Here is a 26560-nt window from a genome sequence, read left to right as displayed (position 1 = left end):
AACATGATTGCCTAGCTTTGTTGAAAAGTTGGAGGAGTTTGTGTGTGTGTGTGTGGGGGGGGGGGGTTAGTCAATTTTATGCACATTAACTGGGAAAAGTAGGAAGGGCACGTTCCCCTTCTACACATTGCAGTCAAATGCATATTCCATTCTGTTCCTTATCTATCTCACGATAAACGTGAAATATTTAGACGGAATTCACCAGCACTAATGTTAGGTTTCCCTTCTTCCAGTTACAAAAGAAAATTAAAGTAATAAAAATGAAGAATAAGTGGACCAAAAAAATCGTAGATGGGAAAGAAAATGACCAGCATGATTTGTCACCCTTTCAACCATTCGCTCGAGCTCCTCACATCCCACTTTGGTTTCTGTGACTTCTAATTTTCATTGGAAAGCGTGAATCGTTAGGGACAGAAAACATGTCCCATAATTCACTACCGGGGTTTAACCACCAAACAGTGTGGCTTAACCAGGTTCCAATCATAAAAACACAGGAGAGAATGGTTTCAGCTGATTTATTGCCAGCCTGTGTTGTCAGACTTAAAATTATTGGCCGTAAACGTTAGTGACCCTATTTTAACTAGTTTCCTGTATATAGTTTCAAAAGAGTATCTCCCCAACATCGCCTTTTTTCTTCTGTAACGGAAGAACTTTTGTAATAGCTGAATAGGTAGGTCTTGATTTCTAGCAGTAGAGTCTAGCCGTTGACTACACTTTGCTTCCCAGCAGGATCAATTCATGATCTGAAGTCGCAGGTTATTGTTAATGTGCCCCTTTCTTTCTTTTTGAGATTAGAAATGCAGCTTGGACTCTTCTCTTTTTTTCGCGAGTTTTTATTTTCTCATTTCACTCAGATACGTCGAATATTTATATTTAATTAATACTGAAGGCGAGGCGTAAAGCATCGCGGCGTGTTTCGTTTGGCTGTAATGTTACTGGTTTATTTGTTGTGTACAGGATGACCTGTTGCCGTCATCTTACTCTATACAAGTTAAAATGCGTTTTTTATTTGAAAATAAGGTATGTCCTGCTTACAGTTTATTTTCATAACACATAAGTTGCAGTGGTGTAGACTAAAGCAAATGTAGCAGCTTACCCTCTTCTCGTTTGGAGGATATTTCTTTTACTCTTTTCTCGTTTGAATAATTTGTCGTTTATTCACAACTCTTTTAGGAAATGATTTGTTTACCTATTTAATTTTTATAGTGTCTACCCAACCTTGAACCCAATTCGCGAGAATTGTAAAACAGTCTATTTTTTATTTTTATTCACTGATTACTTCAAAAATGAGAAATAGTAACTTGTAATATTACAGCTTCAAACCACGGGTATCGAGAAACAGTAACTTGTGATATTACAATTTCGGGCTACGAGTATTGAGAAACAATAATTTGTAATATTATAGTTTTGGGACATGAGTATTGGGAAGCAGTAGCTTGTACTATTAGAGCTTCCGATCATGACTACTGAGAAAGAGAATCTTTTAATATTACAGCTTAGAACCATGAGTATTGTGAAAAATAGCTTCTAATATTACAGCTTCGTGCCATGAGAACTGAGCAAAAGTAACTTGTAATATTACAGCTTAAGTCCACGAGTATTGAGAAAAACGTTTAACTTAAGTACAATATGGTTTCAGTAAAGGTTTGGTTTGTTTTGAGTTTTGCGGAAAGCTACACGAAAACTAACTGAGCTAGTGTTCCTAATTTAGAAGTTATAGACTAGAGGGAAGGCAGCTAGTCAATACCACCCACCTTGGGTTACTTTTCTATCAACGAAAAGTGGGATTGACTGTCACCTTATAACGCCCCCGGATAAGGCGCTCTGGTCGCAACCTTCTGGTCGCGGGTTCGAACCCCCGTCAACGAACATACTCATCCTTTCAGTTGTACCAGGAGATGCCAGGCCGTTTCAGCAAAGGATTGATAAGGATGTGACATTAAACCTTTTTGACTTTCATCAAATCCGAATACGAATTATAAATTGTTTGTTTATTTGGTAACATTATGAATAAAAACCTTGATGATAATAATGTACTTTTGTAATGGTTTGTTGTTTGGTTTGTATCATTTGAAAGTTGATCAGAGTTCCCAGTCTTATCAACAATTATATTGTTCATTCTTTCTACTTACCGATGTCTGTAACTTTGCTAAGTAACATAATCATATACCAAAACCATACTGAGAAACAGAAGCTTTTAATATTACAGCTTAGAACCATCAGTATTATGAAACAGTAGCTTCTAATATTAAAATATTACTCTGTGTTATTTGAAACTGCAAATAACACAGAGTAAGTAAAAATGGAGAAATGCTATTGCCATGACCACAGGATTTGGTTTTACAGAGTTTTTGGTTTTTTTGGCGAGTCCACTTCCCTAGGATTTCGTTGATTTAGTGTATTTTGTTTTAAAATGGTTTTGTTCTTTAGGAAGTTTATATTCCAGGAGTCAGCGGATTTGCAACCACAAATCAAGAAGAAGTATTGCTAGAATCTGGTGCACCCAGAACTGCTGAGGATTGATCTCTTTGCACAAGAGGCATGGGTGACTAAGAGTCATTGTTGTGTCCTGTGGAGTAGTCTCTATAAGACTCCCAGGCATTTGCTGACCCAAGTAACTCAAGTTTGGCTCTGACTTATGCTACCCAAGACGAGCTGAAACAGACTGGAGGTGCTAGTAGTGAACACAATTTTCCAGCCTGAGCTATTTTGTCAGCAGGTGAGACAGTAGGCATTCACTGGTGAAGATGGTGATCTATGGGTCCGTTGTGAGCCCCTCAATGATGGTAAATATGCTACCAGGGTGAACAAGAGTCACAGAGAAGCTTGAGATCGTATAGAGCTGCCCAGGTGCAGGAACCTAATGCCCATCTAAAATAAAACCTTTATAGGAAAGTGGTAAAATAATGTAGGAAATATAAAAACCAATAATTTAAATCTAAGACAAAGGTAAGCATCTCTAATAATTTCTTAAAAACATATATCAATGAAATATTTTTAAAATATCCAGACTGCGAATGCATACAAATATCATATATAAAATACTATATTTTATTCCTAGTAGCTACATAAGCTATAAAAAGTTCTGAAATTTCAAACCACTTCATCCAGTAGTTATTTATTGCAATACAATAAAGTACACCATGCAACAGGTATATCAACAGTTCCCCAGCTCTGATAGAATTAAACAACTGCCGTACAAACTTCCCTGGAGCACTAGGGATATAGTCAGTACTAAGATACAGAAGAGGTTAAGGAACAGAATCATACAGCATTCACAGAGGAGAAAGGAGAATATGACAAAGGTTTATGTTTACTTTAGATGAGTGATTGCAGTGACCTGCATTGATGTCTTAATCCTCCTGCAGACAGACAAATGTCTGGACACAATGGACACAAGCAAATCAAACTGGATGAGGAAAGCAGACATCACACTGTTTTTAGAACACGTGAAGGTTTGTACGAGTTTTTCCTCATGTCATTTGGCCTGTGTAATGCATTAGTCACTTTGAGACGCTAACATAGCTTACACTGAATGGGCTGCAATGGTAAGAATGCATGATCCATTTTAATGATGTCTTGGTGTTTGACCACACATTTGAGCATGCTGGTAAAAACCTGAATCTGGCATTTCATCAGATAAGAAAAGTAGGCTTGAAACTGAAACCAGAGAATTCTGCACACATGCACACAGGTGAAATTTCTCAGTCATACTTAGGTAGAGACAATTTCTATTGACCATCTGAAGGTTGCAGCAGTGTGAGACTAGCATCAACCCCTGGCCAAGTGAGAATTCCAGTTTTCTTGGCTTTCCATTATATTACTGACGTTTTATGACTGATTTTTCCAAGATTACCAAATGTATATCCTCTCTCACTAAAGATATTTGCATTTAACATGGACTGTGAAATGTGAACAAACATTCCAATCAGTAGAACATGTCTTGGTTGAGGCTTTGTTATTAGTATATCTAGTTTGAGACTGTGGTGTGGTGCTAGACAGATGCAATTGATACTGGAATTCGTGTAGTGTTATAGTAGTTGCAAGATGGATTGGAATGCGTGATTGTGCTTGCTAGTCATACACTGATAGCTCTTGAATGCAAATATTGTTTACATTTATGGTCTCCTGAAATACTATCAGTACTACCTGTATGGTAGGAAGTTCGTAATTATTGTAAGCTGTATTAAGATTAACGCACATTGGATTACAATATAGCAATAACATAACTTTGCTGTAATGCATCATTCAAGCCGACAATACAGAAAAACTGAATGATTGTCTCATGACATGGTGAGACCTTGTCCCTTCATTGAATAGACTAACCATGGACACCATATGAGAGTTGAAACCATTTTTGTTGCATCAACATCAAACCATAAAATAGGAGATTCCACTAGCAATTGGACTTAATAGCTCCAGGAATAGAAATTGAAGGACCTAGATCATCTAACAGGGGCACTTCTTGACATGCAACAACGTTAAGCATGGCCAGCACACATTTAGGAATGTAGTACAGATGCACATAACCTGTGGCACTTATACCAGCAGCTACGAGTTTAAGAAGGTGTAGTGTGCCATTGGTATAAACTACTGAAAGTTTGTTCTCAACCTGTGTTGAAGCTAGTGGTCCCAGAGTTCTTAAGCAGGAAATACTTCAGAATTAGCATAATTCAAGGACTGAAGGGCACCAGAGTGTTATATGTACCTGTGTTAATGTGCAGAAGCAATTTTACTGGTGCATTTTTGGAAAACAGGTGTAAACAAGATAAAATACAGTTCTTTTTCCCTTACATAATGTAGCCATGGATATCAATGGTCCTTTCCTTGACACTGATAATGGGTATGTTGATTATTGATTAATTCATTAAATGGGTTGAGACTTATCCACTGACTGATGCATCAGTACAGTCTATAGTTGATGTATTGGTGAAGGATTGGATGGCACGAATTGGTGCACCTAAAAATATTCATATGGATCAGCCATTCTCTGAGTTATGTAAAGCTGGGTGTGGTGACAATGCAAACTCTGCGTTATCACACCAGTATGATGATTTAGCAGAATAGATAATACAAACTATCAAGATGAAGTTTATTAATCCTAACAGGACTGGGATAAGCATTTGTCTTACATCATGCAACAGAATATATATTGACTGGTTATTTTCTAAACATGCTCATGTTGGATTTGGAAATACAGCTCCATGTAGATATGATGTTTGGGCTGCTCCCTAAAACAGATGTACCAAAGTTTATGAAATAATAAGTGTATTACTTAGTTGGTATACACGAGTTTGAGAATCAACTGCTAGGAAAGGCCATCATATAGCTGAATAGATCTGATAAAACAATGAAGGAATAAACATTCCAATGTGGAGACAGGGTGTTGGATATACAAGACTGTTTAGTTTAAGAGTTATTATTTAGTTTATTTATTGATTGAATATTTAATGCTTATTTAGTTTTCATAACAGAATGTTAAAAGTAAATTATTTTAAAAGTGATAGTTATGAAAAGTTTTGTTACGTAACTCTGTACGAGTCGTACATTGTGTATGCAGTTTAATTGTTGTACTAAGCTTTAATAATATTGTTGACGTCATCATACTCGAAGCTTCCAAGTTTTTCTAGTTGTGTGTATCACTAGAGGGCTAGATATTTCTAGATTTTTCTGTCGCGTGTTATAAATATGTGCAGGTACAGAGAGGAAGCAAGTTAAGTGAGAATTAATTAGACAGATGTGGATTGAATGATTGGCAGTTTAACCGTGATGGTCAATTTCTAAAGACGTTAGTAAAAACATTAAGTCAGAAAACGTTAAGTTAGTGAAAGTGAAGTTAGACTGCGTGATCGTTATTTTAGGAGTAACGGGCGATATTTAAAGTGAGTCTCACAGTTACCAAAGATAAGGAAAAATAATTTGTCTTGTCAAAGAGTGTTCTAAAATAATTGAACCGGACTTTTATGAAAAGGAGACAATTATTTAAATTTTTCTGGATACAGTTGTGGTAACCTACTGGGTAACGTAAGTCAATCTATCACAGATTGTCCAATAAGAAACAGAGTAGAGAAAAATAATTGCGTCTTGTCAATTGAGTTCTAAAGTAACTGAACTAGCCTTATGGACTTTTGACAAGAAATGAGAATTATCTAAAGTTTTAGAAACATATGTGATATCCTATCGTTTAAAACATTTTTTTAAATACGTTTAACTTGTTTTGAATATATTATTTTAAAACAAGTGGATTGTTTTCTGTCAGTTTATTGTTCGAATATATCGCCAACAAGTCACGGACACCTACTGAAAAGAATTTCAGCCCACATATTCAAAACCTGACACAGGGTGTCAGTGGCACAGAAGAGACTTGGATCTAGCTGGATAGGTGCTTATTTCATCGTCCAACAACTTGGTCTATCAAATTATGAGCTACAATGGTCGCATGATGAATACATCGACTAGTTAATATTGTATGTTATTGGTGAAACACTCGTGCACTGGCTAGATCAGAAAACATAGGTTAAGACTGTCAATTCAAAAGATGATGACAATACTGTTTTGCATCCTCTGGTTTCAGCTGATGAGGAGGAAGAAGCTGGTAATACTTATCTGGTTTAAGGAGATGAATCAGATGAGGAAGTGACTGAAGATAATGTATGAGATAGTCTAAAGATTGATGAGATTCCAATGATGACCTCCTAATTTATATGGCTGGGAATGATTTCCAAATCACAGTCCAGGTCAGTAACTAGAGTGTAAGATCATGAATGAAAGGAAGTGGCAGTTTGTTGCTTTCCGAACTACCATGTGGTATTTCATGATTAAAGGCATGTACTACATTGTATGGACGCTACTTTATTATTACAAAATTGCGATGGTTTATTGGTTGAAAGATTAATAATACCATAAGAGAAGCATCACAACACTTACTTTCCGAGCTATCGAGCATTTTCATTAAGACATATCTACAGGATATCAGATTACAGCTGATTAATTGATACGCTTTGGGATGGATGTATATAATGACTAGAACATCGAGTTTGTAAACTGAAGGTGGTCATTAGGAGTTTGAAATCTCAGTTGATAGGGTATTGTAACCTTTATTGAGCTTCCAAGCAATTTTCTAGAGGAAAAGGTACATCTGACATTTTACGAGAATTGCTTAGTCGAATAGTTGCAGAATATTTTGCAGAGTAGATCTCATGGTATTCACTATATATCTCCAACACACACATACAAATACATAGATATCTCCTCCATGTTCTATCTCAGCACATGATATGAATTTAAGAGAAAAGTCCCTATTTCACTAGATTTTGTCTTACTTTTGTGATATACTAACCGTAGTGAATAGATATACTCGCAAACTGTGATGAGCCATTGAAATAGTTTGGCTACTGGTGTTGGTGACTGTCTAGGTCAGTAAATGTATTTTAATATGGAATATTGTATCTAACCTGTGTTGGTCTGAGTGTATATTAATATATTATATGGTAGTGTCGACAACACGAATATTTATCATGGATAGAACAAACTGTAGTTGAAACACCCTAGTTTGGCTGAATTCTGCAGGTGATTATTTGTTTCATAAAGCCAAGTTAATGGGTAGAGTTTAGTGGCTCATAGAGGGGAGCATGTTGAAGTATAGTTAGTGCAGGTAGTCCATGCAAGTTGCCATGGTAATGGTATAGGAGCTGGAATCTATCTAATGCTTCTAATATATACAATGATAGATAAAATTGAGATATATCTATATAGACAAATGTATGTTTAAATATATATATGTGCGTGTATGTGTAGTGTTTCACACGTTTATGGAAATTACATAAAATTATTCATGATTGTCATATGACACAAATGAACCAATCACAGAGAGAACACAATTGAAAAGCATCGTAAGAATGAAAATAGAAAAGATTGGATCTAAATGTTTATAATTTGAGATGTGAAATAAGCTGTAATTACTGATTTTAGAGCATCATTGGAATGATATGTTGCACCCAATATTTTTTATAACCCTTTCTGGACTGAGTAAGTATCATTTGATTTCCTTCCTGCTCACGGGATAACACTTAACCCAAATTGTGTGAATCTTAGTAAAACATGCTAAATGGTAACAAGTGCCGGAATATAAAAAGTCATATAATTTAATTTACTATTTTCTATCGTTTTTTGAAATTTCTAAAGTTTGTTGAAAATCATGGTTTTGAAAAAGTGTTAAAAATAGTTCCTTTCGTCTCCGAATTTCAATTGTTTTCATTATTGATCAGAAAGTCCCATTTTATATATACAACCAGTTTCAACTTGAATAATATTATATGACATATTTATTTTTTCCAAATACAATAATCACCACTTTTGGTTATAAACACAAAGGGCGAAACTGATAAAAAAAATTATCAGTGACTCAAATCATTTGTCACAATGGCATTGGATCATACTACATAATATTATTTTTTCTAACAGTATTTTTGGTCGAGATCAGCTTTTATCCAATGTGTAGTTTATTTTCAAAGTTATTTTACTTATCTATGTCGTTTGAATATGATAAATATGATGTTAGTCATATTCTAACCATCAGAATGTTTTGCCATTTTCTATGGTAGTCTTTAAGTTTAAATAGGCTCACCGGATGTATTGTCATAAAAAACAATTTCTGAAGCTTTCAAACAAGTATGATTTAGCACATACATTTTTTGTGAATAAAAATAACGTCTAAAGAAACAATTAAAACTTCTCAGCTCTGTTGTTTATTCCTAAATCTTCTAAATTTATCATTAGATTATATTCTTCGCTGCAGGAGATGGGTCTTGCTAGTTTTTCACAAAACCATAAATTACTATTCACACCATTTTATTCATTATTCATGAACACAAACAGTTTACAATCTGCTCTATCAATGGTATTTAAACGTTACCAGAAGTTCTTTTCAAAGTTGATCTTGATTTGTAGTTATTCATCTGATATGATATGAGGTCATATAAGGGTGATAATGAGAGATATACTGGTAATATCAGATAATGAGATGAAAAGCCCCCGTAAGATATATAATTTGGAGCATTATATTCTTTTGGGATGATAGTTTATTATCAAATATAAATATTTCTCCTAGGCTAGAAAGGAAATTTGAAAAACTTGTAAGTGTATTGTTTACAGGCAAGACTCCTTGTAATTGTGCAGAAAGTTTGAATATGTTTTCAGTTTTCTTTGTAAATTCCACTAGATAAGTTACAAAATCCGAACAATATATTATAACACATTTTTGAGTAAGCGGTTGTTGAAATAGAGGTCAAGTTATTATTTTTTACTTAAAGTTTGAAATTTGATATGCATGTGTGTAGTCGACACTGAGAGGTGCTCACTGGTCTAGATAGAGTTAATATTGGTGAAAGAATATCTTCAGTTTCGACACTGAAAGGTTCGCCAGATAGTAGATTTATGTTGAAGAAATAAGCATAATGGGTGAGCTCACAGTACGATTGATCTAGTGTTTTAAATGACAGCAGTGAAAAAACATTTTCTATTAGATCGAATTGAAATATTCGTGAGAGGGTGAATTTATCTTTAAACAATAAATTTAAAAGAATAGATTATGTATCATATCAAATATAAACTTAATGCACCCAGTGTTTGATTTGAGTACATATTTTTAATTGTGCAGAGTGAAATATTTGATGAGCACACAGTTTTACTGGATATTTTCTTAATAGTGTATTAGTGCAAGGTGTATTTAAGATGAATGAGAATGGAGACTGTGAGTGTACATCTGGAGACAGGAAGTAACATCTGCACAACAATGCTTTGAAGTCACCCTTGCCTGTAATAAACTTGTATCTCAAAGAAGTCAAATGGATGTGAAATATTGTTGTTGATAAGTTCCAGTGATCAGAAGATAAAGGCTGGCACTTGTACAGTGGCTAAACAGTTTTAGTTAACTGTGTAGGAAGCGGTATCTGCAGTTTCACCTCCATTTCTTTCCTACTGGATCTGTTTGTACAACAACCAGACGGTACTGAAGGGAATATGGATAAGTTACAGAGTATCTGTGTTTGCTGTTGTAGTGGAGACAATAACAGTAGGCATCAGAGCGAAAGGCAAGTCAAGTCAAAACCCAGATATTAAAGGGTCCATTAATTTATGTATTTTTGATTTGTTATTAAAAAGGGTTTATTTGTTTTATTTTGAAATTTTAAAGGATATGTTTCATTTTGTACTTTATTTTGATTTTTGAAGAGTTATGTTACGGCATTTAATACTAAGTTAATATATTGATTTGTAATATTTCATTATGTCCTTGTTTTAACTTGTATGTGTTACTATGTAAGTGTTTTACAGTGAGAGAGTGAAGTTGCACTGGTTTGTTGACAGTTGTGTAGGAGTATTTCTTTGTAATCTAAATGTTAAGATTCTGAATGGCTAACGACGGTCTTAAAGCAAAGAGAAGAGGGTATATGTAGTATGCAGGCATAGGAGGTATTTTCTACCACCTTTATTTCATAAAGTGAGCATGTAAGTTCAGTCAAAATTTATAAAAATTTTCATGTATATAAGTACACGTAGATTTAATGTAGAGCTTTGTTCAATGAGGTAGCTAAGTTCCCTTTGCTATAGTTACCTAATGTTCTGGATCATTCACTTATAGTATCATGTGTACTTTTCAATGGAAAGATGGCCTGGCATGGCCAGGTGGTTAGGGAGCTCGACTCACAATCTGCGGGTCGCGGGTTCGAATTCCAGTCCCACCAAACATGCTCGCCCTTTCAGGCGTGGGGGCGTTATAATGTGACGGTCAATCCCACTATTCGTTGGTAGAAGAGTAGCCCAAGAGTTGGCGGTGGGTGGTGATGACTAGCTGCCTTCCCTCTAGTCATACACTGCTAAATTAGGGACGGCTAGCGCAGATAGCCCTCGTGTAGCTTTGCGCGAAAATCAAAACAAACAAACAAACAAACCTTAGATTACCATGTTAACTTTGACAATTTTTTTTCTATATAAATCGCTCTCATTCATTCCTTGTAAAACTAACTTCAATAAAAATCAAATGGGGTTAAAGAGTAATCAAATACTAACAAAAAAAAACGGAATGGATTAAATAATATATGAGAATAACATATGGATACCGTTAAGTACCTGAACAACTGTTTGTGTTTTCTTTAGAGTCTATAGCAAGGAGAACATGTAAATCAGTTAATGTTATTTAACATTTGTTTGTACTTTCTTTAGAAAGTATAGGAAGGAAAACACTTAAGTCAGCAAACGTTATTTAACTTATTTGTGGAAGGAGAGCATGTAAACCAGTAAACGTTATTTAACACTTGTTTGCGATTTCTTAGAAATATATACAAAAAATAATATGTGAATATGGTCGACATTATTTTGCATTTGCTTACAGCTTTTTTATATTTTCTTGTAATTCACATTTCTTAATTAGAGTCTCTAGTGGTTAATTTTCCCTGCTGTTTTGCACTTACTTCTCTATGTTTTACCACTTTTATTGGTTGCTAACCAATTAAAAAGTAACTTGTTTCTTTCAGTACGTATTGTGAAGTGCATCTGTATTTTCGAACTTCCATTGATTTTTTTTTTAATGACCAGAAATTTAAACTTAATTTTTGTTCTCTAGACTTCGTTCCTAAATCTCAACGAAGATCGTTTCATCGATATGTTCATATCATATGTGTAGTATATTTCTGAAGTCTTTAAATAATACTTTTTTAAACTTTACTCATTCTCTCCCTTTTCGTCAAAAACTTTTCTCTGATGAAGTTATCATTTTCTTACTTCTTTGAAGTTTTTTTCACACTCCAAATGTTTGGCGTTTAATATGCTATACATAAAACTATCTTGGCTCCGAATCTTTACGAACATTCAAGTCGTTTTTTTTTTTGTAATTTTTACGCATTCAGTACTTATTTCTTTGCTCCGTGTCTTTATAAATATTCAAGTCTTCTTTGTATTTTTGTGCATTCAGCAATTCTTTCTTCGCTCTGTGTTCAGAGTCTTTACAAGTATTCAAACCTCTCTTTTTGTATTTTTATGGGAATTTTCTAATTGTGTTTTCGCTCCGTATCTTTAAAAATCGTCAGATAAAGATATTTTCTAATTAATTGTACTTTCTTATTTTTAACTGTATAGATGGCTATTTCTGTAAGTATACACCACTAACTCTAGACTAAAACTGTGAAAAATTCAAATCACACGTTAACCTTACTTGATGAATAGTATTAAAGGCCATTATTTCAACGTAAAAAAATCTGATATCATAATGGTGCATATTTATAAAAAAAAATATAACAATGCAATTCATGTGGCAATAACTTGATACACGAGCTGTCAACTTTTCTACATGGTTAGTCACACTTTGACCTTACTAGATAGATAATATAAAAGACTATTATTTGGTAAGAAAAATCTGGTATTGTTTTGTTAGAAAACGGAAAATACGCAACATTTAAAGAAAATACTGATGTAATGAAAATGATCAGAAAATAGTTCATGTTTAAAGATTAAACGTTTGAAATCAATACTTTAAAAGCAGAACCCAAGATATTTAGAAATATTAATTGTAATGATTCTGAATATATTTCAAGTTAGATTATATAAATACTACTAGAATCAAATCATTTAAAAGCTGTAGCTGTCTGAAAACATTTAAAGTCAAGTTCTTCCCAAATCTTTTAGAGACTATGAAAATCAAGACCGTTGAAGATACTTCGAAAATATATTCAATATTAAATTCAGAAGTTAGGCCCTAAAAAATCTTTAAACCTCTGAATAAAGGCTTATAATATGCTTATATATGAATAAATTATAATGCTATTAATTACTTTTTTTAAAAAACTTTGAGAGAAACGCGGATTAATATTCATTCATAATTAGAGAGAGAAAATATAGAGAATATACATGGATAACGAGAAGAAAGAACAGACACTTTTACTGGTTCATAATGGAAAATATAAATTTACTTCTACATAATGTGGTTAATATTTTTACTTCTGCATAATAGAACAATACTTTTACTTCTGTACAATGGAAACAGTGTGCCCAATACTGTGAAAACTATAAATTAAAACAAGAAGGAATTTATTGTATTCGCGGAACCATACTCTTTAAACGTATATTGTTGACGTTATAGCTGTTTTTATTTCTGTTTAGATATGAATTTGCTCTCTCTGGGATATGTATGTATATATTATGTTCTAGCTTTATGCAGGGAGAATACACACTAACTAAAATTCTAAGCGAGAGTCTGTTCAAAAGTTAAATCCAAATCATATTTTTTATCTTCTAGCTGCGGGAAGTGAAACCGTTCAACTGCAGTGAAACCTCTCTATTTATAGGATAGAACAAAACAAAGGAAAATATATATTTGATAAGACAAAAATATTTGTTTATATAAAACAGTAGATCGTGCACTGAATCGACCACTTGCTTGTTCTGCTTAGACGACGATTTCTGCATCAAAGAATATAACGACCTTTCTTATTAATCACTGCATTGGCTTATCTCGCGTCTGAAACTATTCATAGCAACAAATAAGACAAGCGTTTTATATTTCACTTTTAACAAAGACTTTATTGCTCGGACACCAGTGAAATAGCCTAACGCAGGGTTATATTACTAAGAAACCATTACACTTTAGATTTAATAGAGTTACTGCATCATTCCACAGCTTTAATACATTTTCAACGTCGTCTGCACGCCCATTAGAATTATTTACTGAGCAGTTTCGTAGCCAGTACGTGTGGTTATATTGTGCAATAATTGTTCTGCTTATGTGAGCTTCTGGTACATAAATACACAAAAGCTTCAACTTAATCATAGGTTGTACGTATTCCAGAAGGAGCATGTGAGCGAAGCAAATTGACTCCGTTTGACGTAAGAAATGAAAAATACCGTTTTGGCCTTGCTGGTTTGGTATTCTCGGGTTCGCTGATTTACGATGGTGTAATAGGGTAGGATCCGCAAGATAACAGAAGGTTCTACAGAAAATGTGTTGAAGAGTTGAACTGAGTTTAATAAATAAAGAGACTGCACACCGTTTGAAACAGAGCGAAACAATATTTATTTAATACATAAACATAATCAAAATGACGAATGTATGACGAAGAGGTTGAGAGCAATGTTCCCTCTAATTTTTTCATGTGTACCAGCATCAAGTGAAGGGAAAAAAGGGCATGCAGTTTAATGTAGAGTTAACTTGAAATGCACAGAAGTTTTATCAGTTGTACATAGTGAAACTTTTGTTTATTTTAATCACAACGTATCACTAGTTGTGAATAAAATAAACAAAATATTTACTATGTACAACCGATAAAAATTTGTGGGAATTTCAAAAATATATTTATTTCTTATAGTTAGCTGTATGTTTAATAAGGTAGGTAACGTAAAGCAGTTCATTATTTTTCCAGGCTTGCGACTGAGGTGTACAAAATTAGTTTCATAACACAAAAATATACGTGATCTTTCATTCATTGTCACCAGAGAGAGAGAGAGAGAAAAAAAATAATCAAAATAAATCTGAAAATATGTTTTTCTGCTGAGCTCTGCAGTCAAGTAAGAATATTATTTTCATAAAAACTTTTATTTGTTCGTAATTATACACAAAGCTACACAATGGGCTATCTGTGTTCTGCCCACCACGGGTATTGAAACGCGGTTTTTAGCGTTGAAAGTCCGCAGACATACCGCTGTGACACTTGGGGGCTTGATGAAAGCAATCATTCCAAACTCGTCACGGAAAATACGATAAGTACCAAGCCGCGAATTCTAACAGTGAATCGGTTTTTGTTATACTCATTTGTAACTAAATGCAAGCTACTTGATATTTCTAGAAAAACTGACAATAGTGTTTTAATGTAATGTTATCATGTAACTATTTGTTGTGTTATTACATTTTCTCATAAAATGTCACCCAATTAAGATCTTATCAGGTTACCCAAACAGACAGTTGAAGATATTTTACTTTACATTGAACTGAGGGATGTATATGTCTAAAATCAGTTAGTTTGATCCTTCTACGCTCAAATTACACACTTGTTATACCTCCATTTCGCAGAGACATCTCATGATGTTGACATATTCTCAAATAATTAGCGTTGCCCGAAATAATGATAGTAATAAAAATTCTCAAATACGTTAGTGTTTAAACAACTCCAGTTGTGATTTACATTTTCAGAAATAAATTATTTCAACTATGGTGAAAATGTAAGCTAACCTGTTTATGATTTAATAAACAAAATATTAACAAACGAATACATATAACTATAATAATGTAATAATTCGACACCAGTGTTGTGCTTCGCCTCTCTGACGATCTTATATTAGTCTATGGCTGTAGGTATGTAGGGAATGACGCAAGGCTGAGTAAAGTGTTATTCGTTTGAGGCATTATGGGAAACGTCTTGAAATGCTCCCTTGTAATTCATGAGTCATTTTGGAGTCAGTAATCATTGCATAAATAAACTGAACATTCCGTAGGCTTGCCCCTTTAATTTTGACTCTAAGAACATGCAGTTGAAAACAACATCTGTTGTGGCAACAGTAAGTATAAACAAAATAAAGTTCGTAAATTGCCTTTGGGAAAAATTGTTATTTTGGCAGCCATTTTATTTTGCAGTCATCAAAATTGAGCTTGGTAACATGTTTTTTTTTTGACAGAATTATCTTCAAACGTCATGTTGCCAACTTTCACTCAAAAATGTCAGTATTTCACTTTTGGTATTCTATTTTCTAGTCTATATATACAACCTTAAGAAGCTACGGAACGCCAAGAAACACCATTACCACAGAAGCAGAAATACGTTGGTTGCTATGATAAAATCACTTATACAACCTTAAGATGTGGAACGCTAGGAAACACCATCATAATATAAAGAGAAATAGTTACTAGAAAAGCTAAAGTGCTAAATAGTGCTGTCACCATTGTTTCAGTCGTTACGTTCGGTCAGTCCAAGACACTATAACAATATTGAGATAATGTTTGTTAATTGTTACAATTATTTGCCTATAGGCAATCTAAGAATATATAGAACATTCAGAAGGACTATCTCCAACATTCACTGTCGTTTGTTTAGTTTTCGGTTTGTTTATTTATGTGTTTGCTACTAAGCACAAAGCTATACAATGAGCTATCTGTGCTGTGCCTACTACAAGAACGACACCCAATTTTTAACGTTATAAACCTTCAAACTTACAACTGAGCTATAGGGGTATTTGTTTCGGAAGAGAATACTAGAAAATGTTGAGCACCTTTTAAGTCTGTCTGGATATTATTTTGTTTCTCTGTATATCTAATCAAAGGAAAATATAAGCGTCTGAAAGACACATTCACCCAACTCGAAACACTAAAGATAAACACGAAAACTTAATAGGTTAGTTTCTCAGGTCTATCATCATTGATATAATAAATTATTTTTGTTGGTGGTCAAACTGAATGAAATCTTGTTTCGCTGTCTTGTAATAAACGATATGTAATTGTCAATAATAACAGAGTTGCTTGTTGGTTTCGTATCCCGGTCCTCCTCAAGGTCATTAGCTTACTTATTGGGTTGATTGTAATCATGTGCCAAATAGCTGCAGACGAGACTTCACGTGATAACTTAGCCACAAAGTCATTTGCCTTCTGTCTGGGCAACACTTTGTATTTACAGGTGTCTATGTGGAGGTGGGGTGCAATGAATTGTGTCAGACAGCACGTGTATGAACTCCCCACCCCGTACCTTGTTCTGAGATTATACCGCCGATTATCGTTCCTTTTCAAGATCTTCGAGTAAAAGTGGGTCAACTTTTGTGTTTGTTTTTTTACCCCCACTGTTCTTAACAACGATTTTTTTTATACATTACCCTTATGATTAATCTCGTTCTGCAAATAAGAAATTGCCACGCGGTCCAGGGCAGGAATGCAGGAAACAATAGCTCTGGTAATAATAGTAAAAATGTTACCACCAATAATTCAAAGTGGGAGGAAAAGACATAAAAAAGGACATCATTTTCTCCCACCCCCTAAGGAAAGGTTAATGCACCTTATATGCAGTATTTTTCAAACACTGAATTATAACTGGTGCACTTTTTAGCAGTACTGTTGTTACTGTGCCAGTCTTTCCCACGTTACATTATTAATGTTTGTTATTACCAAACACCCCACTATAACATATACAACATTTGGAGCGTTTTTTTTTTTTTAATAAGATTGTGGTTTAACTGGTCTGTCAGTTGGTCAGCGGTAAGTATACGGACTTACAACGCAAACAATCAGGATTCGATTCCCCGCGATGAACAGCGTGTAGATAGCTCATTGTGCAGCCTTGCACTAAGAAAACAACAAACAATCGGTTTAACTGTTCCGAGTTTCCAAACATAAATATTCATGAACACTCTTTCGACAATCAAAATCTTACCGAATATAAAGCAAGTTTGTGTTTTTTTTTTAAGTTGTGTGTGTTTATAATTGTATATATATATATACATACAGAGAGAGAGAGAAATCCAACGTTTTTGTCAACCAGGGAACAAATATCAAATTACTTTTATTCTTTTATTTTCCGAAACGAGTGTTGCTTGGTGGTCAAAGCTTTTCAACTCTAAAGTTTTTAAAGTCAGGGAAATCTTCTCAAGAAAGAATAATATTATTTAATTTGAATAACAACAAGCTATTCAAACTAAAATATTTTGAAAGGGCTTTACAACCCTCGTTCACAACCATCATAAAATTGTATTAAAGAAAAGCTAACAAATGACTACGATATAGAAAAGTTCTTCAAACTCATTTAATAAAAAAATTACCCAAAACGCAAGAGAAACAAAGTGGAAAATATCTTGAACTATATGTTATTGGAGTGCAAGGCTGAGAACAGAAGAGTCTGAGGTTCGAGGAGTGATACAACTAAACAAAGTGACAGTCAGTTGCGTTGTTTCGATCCAAAAAGCTGAATAAAGGCCAAATGATGGTAGGTACAGCTACCTCGCTACCTTTGATATTTGATATTTGTTCCCTGGTTGACACTGTGTTATTTAGGGAAAACGAATTCCGAGGATTATGAACTTTGATTTCATATGTTCTCATCAATGAAAACCGTCAGATCAAGAATTTCGTTTTCTCATTATTAAGCTATTTCCTTTTTCTATTCAACACTTGTTATGTACATAGTTTTTAAAATACGTAAAAAAAGGTACGAATATTCTTGTCAGGATCTGCTTTTCTTCGATAGAGATTTCTGTGGCAAAACCATTCATATTCTTCTTTGCCAAGGTGGAATTTTAAACTGTTTACCTTTCTAAAGAATTGGTTATGCAGTTATATTCCTTTTTGTATGTAAATAGTGCAACTGCTACTATATAGAAGAAAGTAATGGGTGATTTTTAAAAAATTTTTGGCGGGATTGTTCGTATATACCCTCAAAGAACAGGCCATGTGATCTACAATCTGATGGGCTTTGATGGACTGTTATTTCAGTGACAACCGTGACACTAAGGAGCGCCTACATGCATTCTTTGAAGTTGAACCGACTTGTTTTCAGCAGCATGTTCGATTCGGTCTGTCAAAACTGTCGAACCAGAACAATACGTCAAAGTTGGAAAATTCACTTTTCCTTTCGTTGATATTTCCAGACTTATTACTAAAAGGGGACATGAAAAAAAAAGCGTTTTGATATTGAACAAATGAAAAAATAGAGCTTTATAGAACATATTGCACACCAAGCGACATCAAAATTAGTTATTAGTTCGTGAATACAAAATTTTGAGTAATTTTACCAGCAGTCATTTAATCAACTTGCCAAAATTTCTGTCCTATAACGTTCGAATAAATTTGAATTGTTTCAACCAACTCATTTAAGGGAATTTAGAACTTTTGTGGTTTACTAAACCTATCTGGTTCTGAGGTGTTTAACCAGCTTCTAAGTATTTAGTAAAATTGTAACGTCTCTAAATTATTGAAATAGCTAACTTGCAACCCTAATTCTGATATTCAACCATGTTGTGACAACAGATTGTACAATGTTTCAGTGTTCATTTAACTTGTGTTAATTTTAAAACTCTCAACCATTTTAACTGTCCAAATAATTATAACAATGTCCTTGTTAATATAATTAACTTTTGATATCCAGTTAGTCAATCATATAAGTAAAAGTAAATTATACTCAGAAATGAAGAAGATATAGATATGTACAGAGAACACTTGTAAATAAATTATGTACGTTATATTAAAACGTTTTTAGTGCCTCAGTCCGTCGTTACAGGCCATGTCGCCGCATCTAGTCAACCGTGAATTTTGACCTACAAAAGCCCTCCATCAAAAGGCTGTCATGTCCAAAACACAACACTCCTCCCTGCAGGGTTTAAATAATCGCTCAAGTTTATGAGGATGGCGTTTTGCAGCGCCCGTTACAATAATTTGATCGCATAGAAATTCATAGGCGCTGCTTCTGGCAACTTGATCGGTACGTCTTCGTATGGAATAGCATGAATATTCATTTCATTCTTCAGCTGCTTGATATATGAAACGGCTGAAATAGAGGCATGACTGGAAGTCTTATCTTGGTGAAATCATGTCCAGTTGGCTTTGTTTCAGATGGAGAACTTCTTGATTATGTTGCATGCTTAGGGCAAGTGGACAGCATTTGCCACTAATCTTTGCGTTCGTAAATTTTCACCTGTTACAAGACGCCGCACTTTGCTTACCACGGCTGGGGTATGACTTCTAGCAGGTCTTTTTTTGGATGGGTTTGGTTTCCCAAGTTGACCCATATTCCTTCGTTTTACAAGTTCATTAAATAGAAGGACTATCCCCGTCTTGGAAATTCCAACTCCACTATCTGAACACATCTTTATCATCTCAATATATGAATATTTTACATCGGAATGAAGGTTTGTCAAAAACCTTCACAATAGCCATCAATTTTAGATTGCATCACAACTTAACGCCAAATAATGTCAAAATGTAGTTCTCATATATTTCATTCAACCATGACTTTATAGTGGCTGTGGTTGCCACATGAAATACTGACTTGCATATTAAAAATAGTTCATTTAAATATAACAAATCCAATTCTTTATATATTTAAACACTGGACATATAAGCATTTATTCCAACAAGTACTGTAAACACTGGACATGTAATTTTTTATGTCATGTATTATAAACATTGCACATATGTTTATATGTTTAGCTCACTAATTTTACTTTTTGTCTCATAAAAATGTTCTAGGTTTTAAAATTTCACTAACATCTCATAATTTCTCGCCTTTGTTTTATCACCTGTCTCCATGGTAACGACTGATAATACTGCGCCATCGTGTGGTGTACAAATACATCGACTCATATTACCTAGTGCCATGTCGCCTGAAAAATAACTGCTTTTATAATAATGTCGGGAGTGAAAAAACACGCCTCAGTTCGTCGACCTAGGGAAAACAACCCTTCCCAACACGACAGCAGACGGAGAAATGGTCAGAGAAAACAAAGAGTTATTGAAGAACCAACAGGAATGGAGATTCCTCGACATAATTTTGTTGCTCAGGATGATCGTTGGTAAGGAAAACGTCAACGTAAACGAAGAAACTACTTTCTCTTAACGTTTTTTTTTTTTTGTTGTTGCCTTACGATACTTATAAATGTATGCATGTTTGTGCATTTTTTAAATTCGCAAACCAGAATCTGGGTACATTAGAATGGTATCTGTTTATTGGCGAGTGTTGGTATATACGTGGTACATCTGATTGTGTACAAACGTTTGTAGATATTACACTGTTTTGCTATATGAATAATAGTTTAGAGCGTACCCCAAAACGTATGTTGCTTAGAAAAATATGTGTATGGTTTAGAGAGTACACAAACACTTTTTTGGCTCAGAGAGTATTCAAACACATGTTTTTTTTAGTCAGAATCTGAAAACTCGTATGTAGATTACAGACAAGTTTGATATATGCATATAGTTTAGAGCATATTTCAAAACATATGTTACTTAGAAATGACTAAACTACGTGTATGGCTTAGAGAGTACACACTTATGTTTTTGGCTCAGAGAGTATGCAAACACGTGTTTTTAGTCAGAATCTGAGAACATGTAAATAGATTACAGTCAAGTTTGATATATATATATAATTTAGAGTGTACCCAAAACCCTTCGTAACTTAGAAATTATCGAAGCACATGTGTTGCTTAGAGAGTATCTAAGAAACACAAGTCCCATACCACTCTGGCTCGTTCTCGGCTTATTACCTGTTTTTTCTTGTTCTGAAGAAATGAGAAGAATGAAGAAGTAGTGGCTCATTATCCTTTCCTATATCTTTCTATGACAGTGCAAAGTTTATATGTTTTTTAGTAATTAGATTTACGTTACACTAAATTTGACTTGGGTTTTAGCTTTGAATAATATTAGATCTGTTATATATTTTCTACAGGAGAAACTGTGTCGAGAAAGAGAAAAACGCTTTCAAGAACTGGGAGGAAGACTGGGGTTTTTTAAAAACTTTTTGGAAAGAGGTTTTTGGAATTTTTGGAATGTTTTTTATAATAACTTATCTATATTGTATCTGCTTTGAAAATAATCACTACAGTTTCATGTAAAATTATTAAATGAGACGATAGTTTAAGAATTCCCAAAACTGTGCCCATATTAAGGTCTCAAATAGTGATGGGAGTAAACTGTTAAGTGGCTCAGTAAATACTAGGATGCACATAAAAGTATTGTTCTTGATTTGTTACAGTATCACTTCCCCAATATTACAGGCCTGAGAAAAATATCAGTGACGTTATTATACCTTAATGAGATTTTCGAGAGCTTAAAATCCAGGAATAGAACTGTCTTTAAAAACTCATGTTGTTATTCAAGTGTGCCTTAAAACAAAAGTTGCTTCGTCTTTAATAACACTAACCACATGTAACTAACAGCACACCGCCATGCCTTGTTTAAATAGAATAAACTAACCACATATACTACCAGCACACCAACCAGGGGCATAGCTAGCACTACAGTGTGTGTGTAGTTGTGGAAGTGTCTTTTTAAAAAAAAAAGTGAAACTTTTCTTTTACACAGAGAATTTAAGTGATTTACATGAAAGTCATGGGTTTATTTAAAAACCAAAATATAGTGGACCTTTTAGAACACTGTGATGGTCTTTCGATCCATCCCTTCCCCTCAGCTATGCCCCTGACATCTCCTTGCTTTGTTTAAAAAAAAAGTAGCTAATAATATATGACTAACAGTACATCACCTGTTTTTATTACAAGTTACAGCTATAAGTACATCATCTTACCTTGTTTTAAAATACTAAACTAACCACATGTAACCAACAGTACACCACTTTGCCTTGTTTTAAAACACTAAATTAACCACATGTAACTAACAGTACGCCACTTTGCCTTGTTTTAAAACACTAAACTAACCACATGTAACTAACAGCACACCACCTTGCCTTGTTTTAAAACACTAAACTAACCACATATAACTAACAGTACACCACTTTGCCTTGTTTTAAAACACTAAACTAACCACATGTAACCAACAGTACACCACTTTGCCTTGTTTTAAAACACTAAACTAACCACATGTAACTAATAGTACGCCACTTTGCCTTGTTTTAAAACACTAAACTAACCACATGTAACTAACAGTACGCCACTTTGCCTTGTTTTAAAACACTAAACTAACCACATGTAACTAACAGTACACCCCTTTGCCTTGTTTTAAAACACTAAACTAACCACATGTAACTAACAGTACACCACCTTGCCTTGTTTTAAAACACTAAACTAACCACATGTAACTAAAAGTACGCCACTTTGCCTTGTTTTAAAACACTAAACTAACCACATGTAACTAACAGCACACCACCTTGCCTTGTTTTAAAACACTAAACTAACCACATATAACTAACAGCACACAACCTTGCCTTGTTTTATAAAAGTTAACTAAAAACGTGTAACTTACAAAATACCACCTTGTTTTGCTTTTTAATGATAAATTGTCCACGTGTAACTAACAATAAACCACCTTGCCTAATGAAAGTGAACTAAGAACATGTAAGTAACAAAGCATCATTTAGCCTTGTTTTAAAACACTAAACAAACCACATGTAACTAACAGCATCACCTTGCCTTGTTTTATAAAAGTGAGCTAACCACGTGTAACTAACAGGTCATCACAATGTCTAATTTTTAAAATAAACTGAGCATATGTGAATAATAGCACACCATCTTATCTTATTTGTATGTCCACAGTTGAAAGAAGATCTCAATCAAATAGAAAATGTTTCCAGTCCTTCCGAAGACTATCAGGCGAAAAATCCAGCACAAGAAATTTCCCCACACAATACAAGTTGTGTTAAGCCTTCACCATCCCCACCTCGCACGTCCTCAGCTGTAGTTGGTTGGAGATCGGCACACGCAGATTATTGTTTGGAACTTTACGGTCGATATGCTCGTCCAAAATCAAAATTTGAAGAGAAACTCAGACTTCCGGCTGATTTTCATTTGTAAAAAATATGCCAGTTTAGCTTCATGGCGTTAAACTAAGTTATATTTGATAATTTGAAACTGTGTGATGTGCTAACTTCTAAACATGACATTTTGTTGAGATGTGGCAGCCATTTTACTGAGCTTTTAATATGCCTTGTTTCTTATTAAAGTGTAAAATCTATGCTGTAATAAAGACTTTGATGTGTCTCACACCTTATGAAAATAATATCACTATTCTGTATTGAATATCTAGTTTCTTGAGAAATATGTAAATCACTAAACTGTGATGAGGACCTTGATGTGGATTATTTCCTTTAAAATTTATTTTGCCCCATATTTTAGTCCCAAACTTCATCAACTAAGTAATATACACAAACAAAGAAAAGACAGAAGATAAATTAAATACACGTTATCAATTATATTAATATCATTATTGCAATAAATGCGTAAGAAAATTACTCATCTATAATATGACCTACTCTCATATTTTAGTAACTCCAAAATGTTTTTAGAGTGATAGATTTATGAATATCTTTTTACAAGGTAGTCGCAGTGTTTTACGTATATAACAAACCTGCTCTAATAATCAAGTTGATTGGAGATTTTATTTACATCTTATTACTAACTACGTTGCAGCACCTATCAGACATACGTCCATAACAACATATTTTTTGTTTGTTTGAAGTTAAGCACCACGCTACACGATGGGCTATCCGTGCTGTGCCCACCACGGGTATTGAAAACCGGTTTCTAGCATTGTAAGTCCGCAGACATTCTGCTGTGTCACTGGGGAGGGGGCATAAATACATATAAAATAAACTTATGTAAAAATTACGAGATTGTTCATTAACTTAGCTGGATGTAAGAAAATGGAAAAGTCAAAAGCTAGAGTTTAACTTTGGAGTTAAGGTACCTTATGTGACAGATGGGTAAACAGCATAATCGTCTCTCGTTCTTAGCTTCTGATTAAAGAGAGAGCAATCAGTCAACAGCATCCACTGCCCCTTAACGAACTAATAGAAGTGCCAGTCATTTTTTAAGACATACTAACAGTCAAAGTGCTGTGAATGTTTATTACCACATCGCGGGCTCGAATACTTGGACCTCTCGATCCGCAGTTCGATACCATTAGGCTTGGCCCAGTCTTTAAATACTCTAGTGTAATAAATATCGAGCAGAAATGTAAAGTTTCTACTTTTGAAATGTTTTTTTTTCTTTCTTGGATTTCTGTAGTTACTTTTTATTGATCCATCGTGATGACCTAGCATGGCCTGGTGGATGGGGCGCTCGAATACCCTCACCGAACATGCTCAACCTTTCAGCTGAGGGAACACTATACGATGACGGTCAATCTCACTATTCGTTGGTAAAAAAAATCAAAAAATCTTAAGAGCTGGAGGTGGGTGGTGTTCACTAGCTGCCTTCCCTCTAGTCTATCACTGCTAAGTTAGGGAAGGCTAGCGCAGATAGCCCTCGATTAGCTTTGCGCGAAATTCAAAAACAAATCAAACAAATCTAACGTGATATGTACGTCAAAGTCGTCCAGTGAAATGTATGAAAAAGAGAAGAAGCACTGAAATAATCCCACAAGCTTTAACAGAGTTTTCGAACGTTCACTTAAAAAAAGTCAAGAACTACTATTATGGACGTATATGTTAAAGACGCGCATAAAAGTCACGTGAAGAACACACGAATACTGAGAAAGGTGTGTTTATAGGGCTGAAAAGGTTTTGTTTTAAGGAAAGGAAATATACACAATATTTAGTAACAATAATAACAAATGATTTGAAAAAAAAAGCTTGTGGAACAGTTTTACTACTACCAACATTTTACGGTGATCGAAAAATTTGTATTTCCAGAAATATAATTAAAGAGAATTGGGAAATTATGAGCGCCATCTTAAGGAGATTAAGATAAATAAATTGGGTTATTCAACGTATTTTTTATATTAGGTTCGCGCACATAACATATTAGCTAAAGTCATTTCATAAATGTTCTCACTGTTCATTAGACCATTTAACTTAGCTGTTACCACATCAATGTGTCTAAGTTAAAAAAACAACAACTGACAAATGAAACAGATATTCATCCTAGACAAAAAAGGTGACATCAGAATATTGATGAGTTTTAGCAACTATTCTACTAGAAGATATTACAGAATTTACATTGCTTTTACTTTCATTTTACTGTACTATTTCTTTTCAAGTTTGTTAACTGTTTTTATTTATACTGCAGCTCTTTTAAAGCAAATGAATAAAAGTGCAGAAGATACAAAGTTCTGATGCAACCCACCGATATCACGCGCCCGCCATCGTAAGACGAGGACGAGCCTGTGTTCCAATGCACTATACACAGGGACACAGTTCGACAGCCTTATTGATCTAGTTTATTTTGACGAGTAAACAAACAATTATTTAATTTCTGTAGTGCATATTAGTGTATATAAGACATATCAATACTAAAAATAAACGACCTTATTACACCAAAATGTTTTTAATTAATTAGTCACTCAAAGTTTCGCTTTACAGCTTCTTCAGGAGCGTTCACTAAAACACAAACCGAAATTGTTAGTACAAAACTCCAAAAATGTTGAAGTTATCCCACTTATTTTCCTCTTAAAATACACAAGTGCACTATTAAACATTACCTTTTAAAAAGTGTGAGGTTTGATAAGTTATATTTGTGTGTGGGTCTCTATATCTAACCGCCTAATGCCTTATGTAATGGCTGTAGTTAGGGTTGAAATGATTGACGAGTATGCTGTTTTATTTACTTGTTAAAATGTTCAGCCTCGTTCTCGCGACGGCCTAGACACATCATATAAGGAAAACCGTGTCACTGTGTATAATAACACATGAGACAACAAATGTTTCTCGTTCCACAGCTTTCTTACAGATGCTAACAACAGGAAATAATGGCTTGTAAACACCTAACGTGATGAAGGACCCACGTTTTTGGTAAATAATTAAAAACTAAACTGAAACTTACGTAGGCCAAGCCTAACACTAGTAATACAAATAGGGCTTGGACCTATGCAACCTAGTCCTGAGCCTATCGTTACGTCTCCGTTCGTTAGTAATTTTCCGTAAATTCGTTCCGACGAAAC

The 26560-nt window shown here is 34.2% G+C and overlaps 1 protein-coding gene across 3 annotated transcripts in view; it reads left to right on the top strand.

The window, feature by feature from the left end:
- The window catches only part of LOC111088544 (uncharacterized protein C20orf85 homolog), a 72892-nt gene extending 49235 nt beyond the window's left edge, over positions 1-23657 (top strand). For 2 of the 3 annotated variants that reach the window (XM_022399027.1, XM_022399014.1), the window contains exons 3-5: positions 20204-20526; positions 21399-21480; positions 23218-23657. In XM_022399027.1, coding sequence (XP_022254735.1) covers positions 20363-20526; positions 21399-21480; positions 23218-23475 — 504 coding nt within the window. In that variant the 5' untranslated portion in view covers positions 20204-20362 and the 3' untranslated portion in view covers positions 23476-23657. The remainder of the gene's footprint in view (positions 1-20203; positions 20527-21398; positions 21481-23217) is intronic. The other variant, XM_022399020.1, reaches the window with a different exon arrangement.
- The last annotated feature ends 2903 nt before the right edge of the window (positions 23658-26560 follow it).

This window comes from Limulus polyphemus, unplaced genomic scaffold, assembly GCF_000517525.1.
Source record: "Limulus polyphemus unplaced genomic scaffold, Limulus_polyphemus-2.1.2 Scaffold98, whole genome shotgun sequence".
In the NCBI taxonomy this organism is placed as follows: domain Eukaryota; kingdom Metazoa; phylum Arthropoda; class Merostomata; order Xiphosura; family Limulidae; genus Limulus; species Limulus polyphemus.
This window is presented reverse-complemented; position numbering and strand designations above follow the sequence as displayed.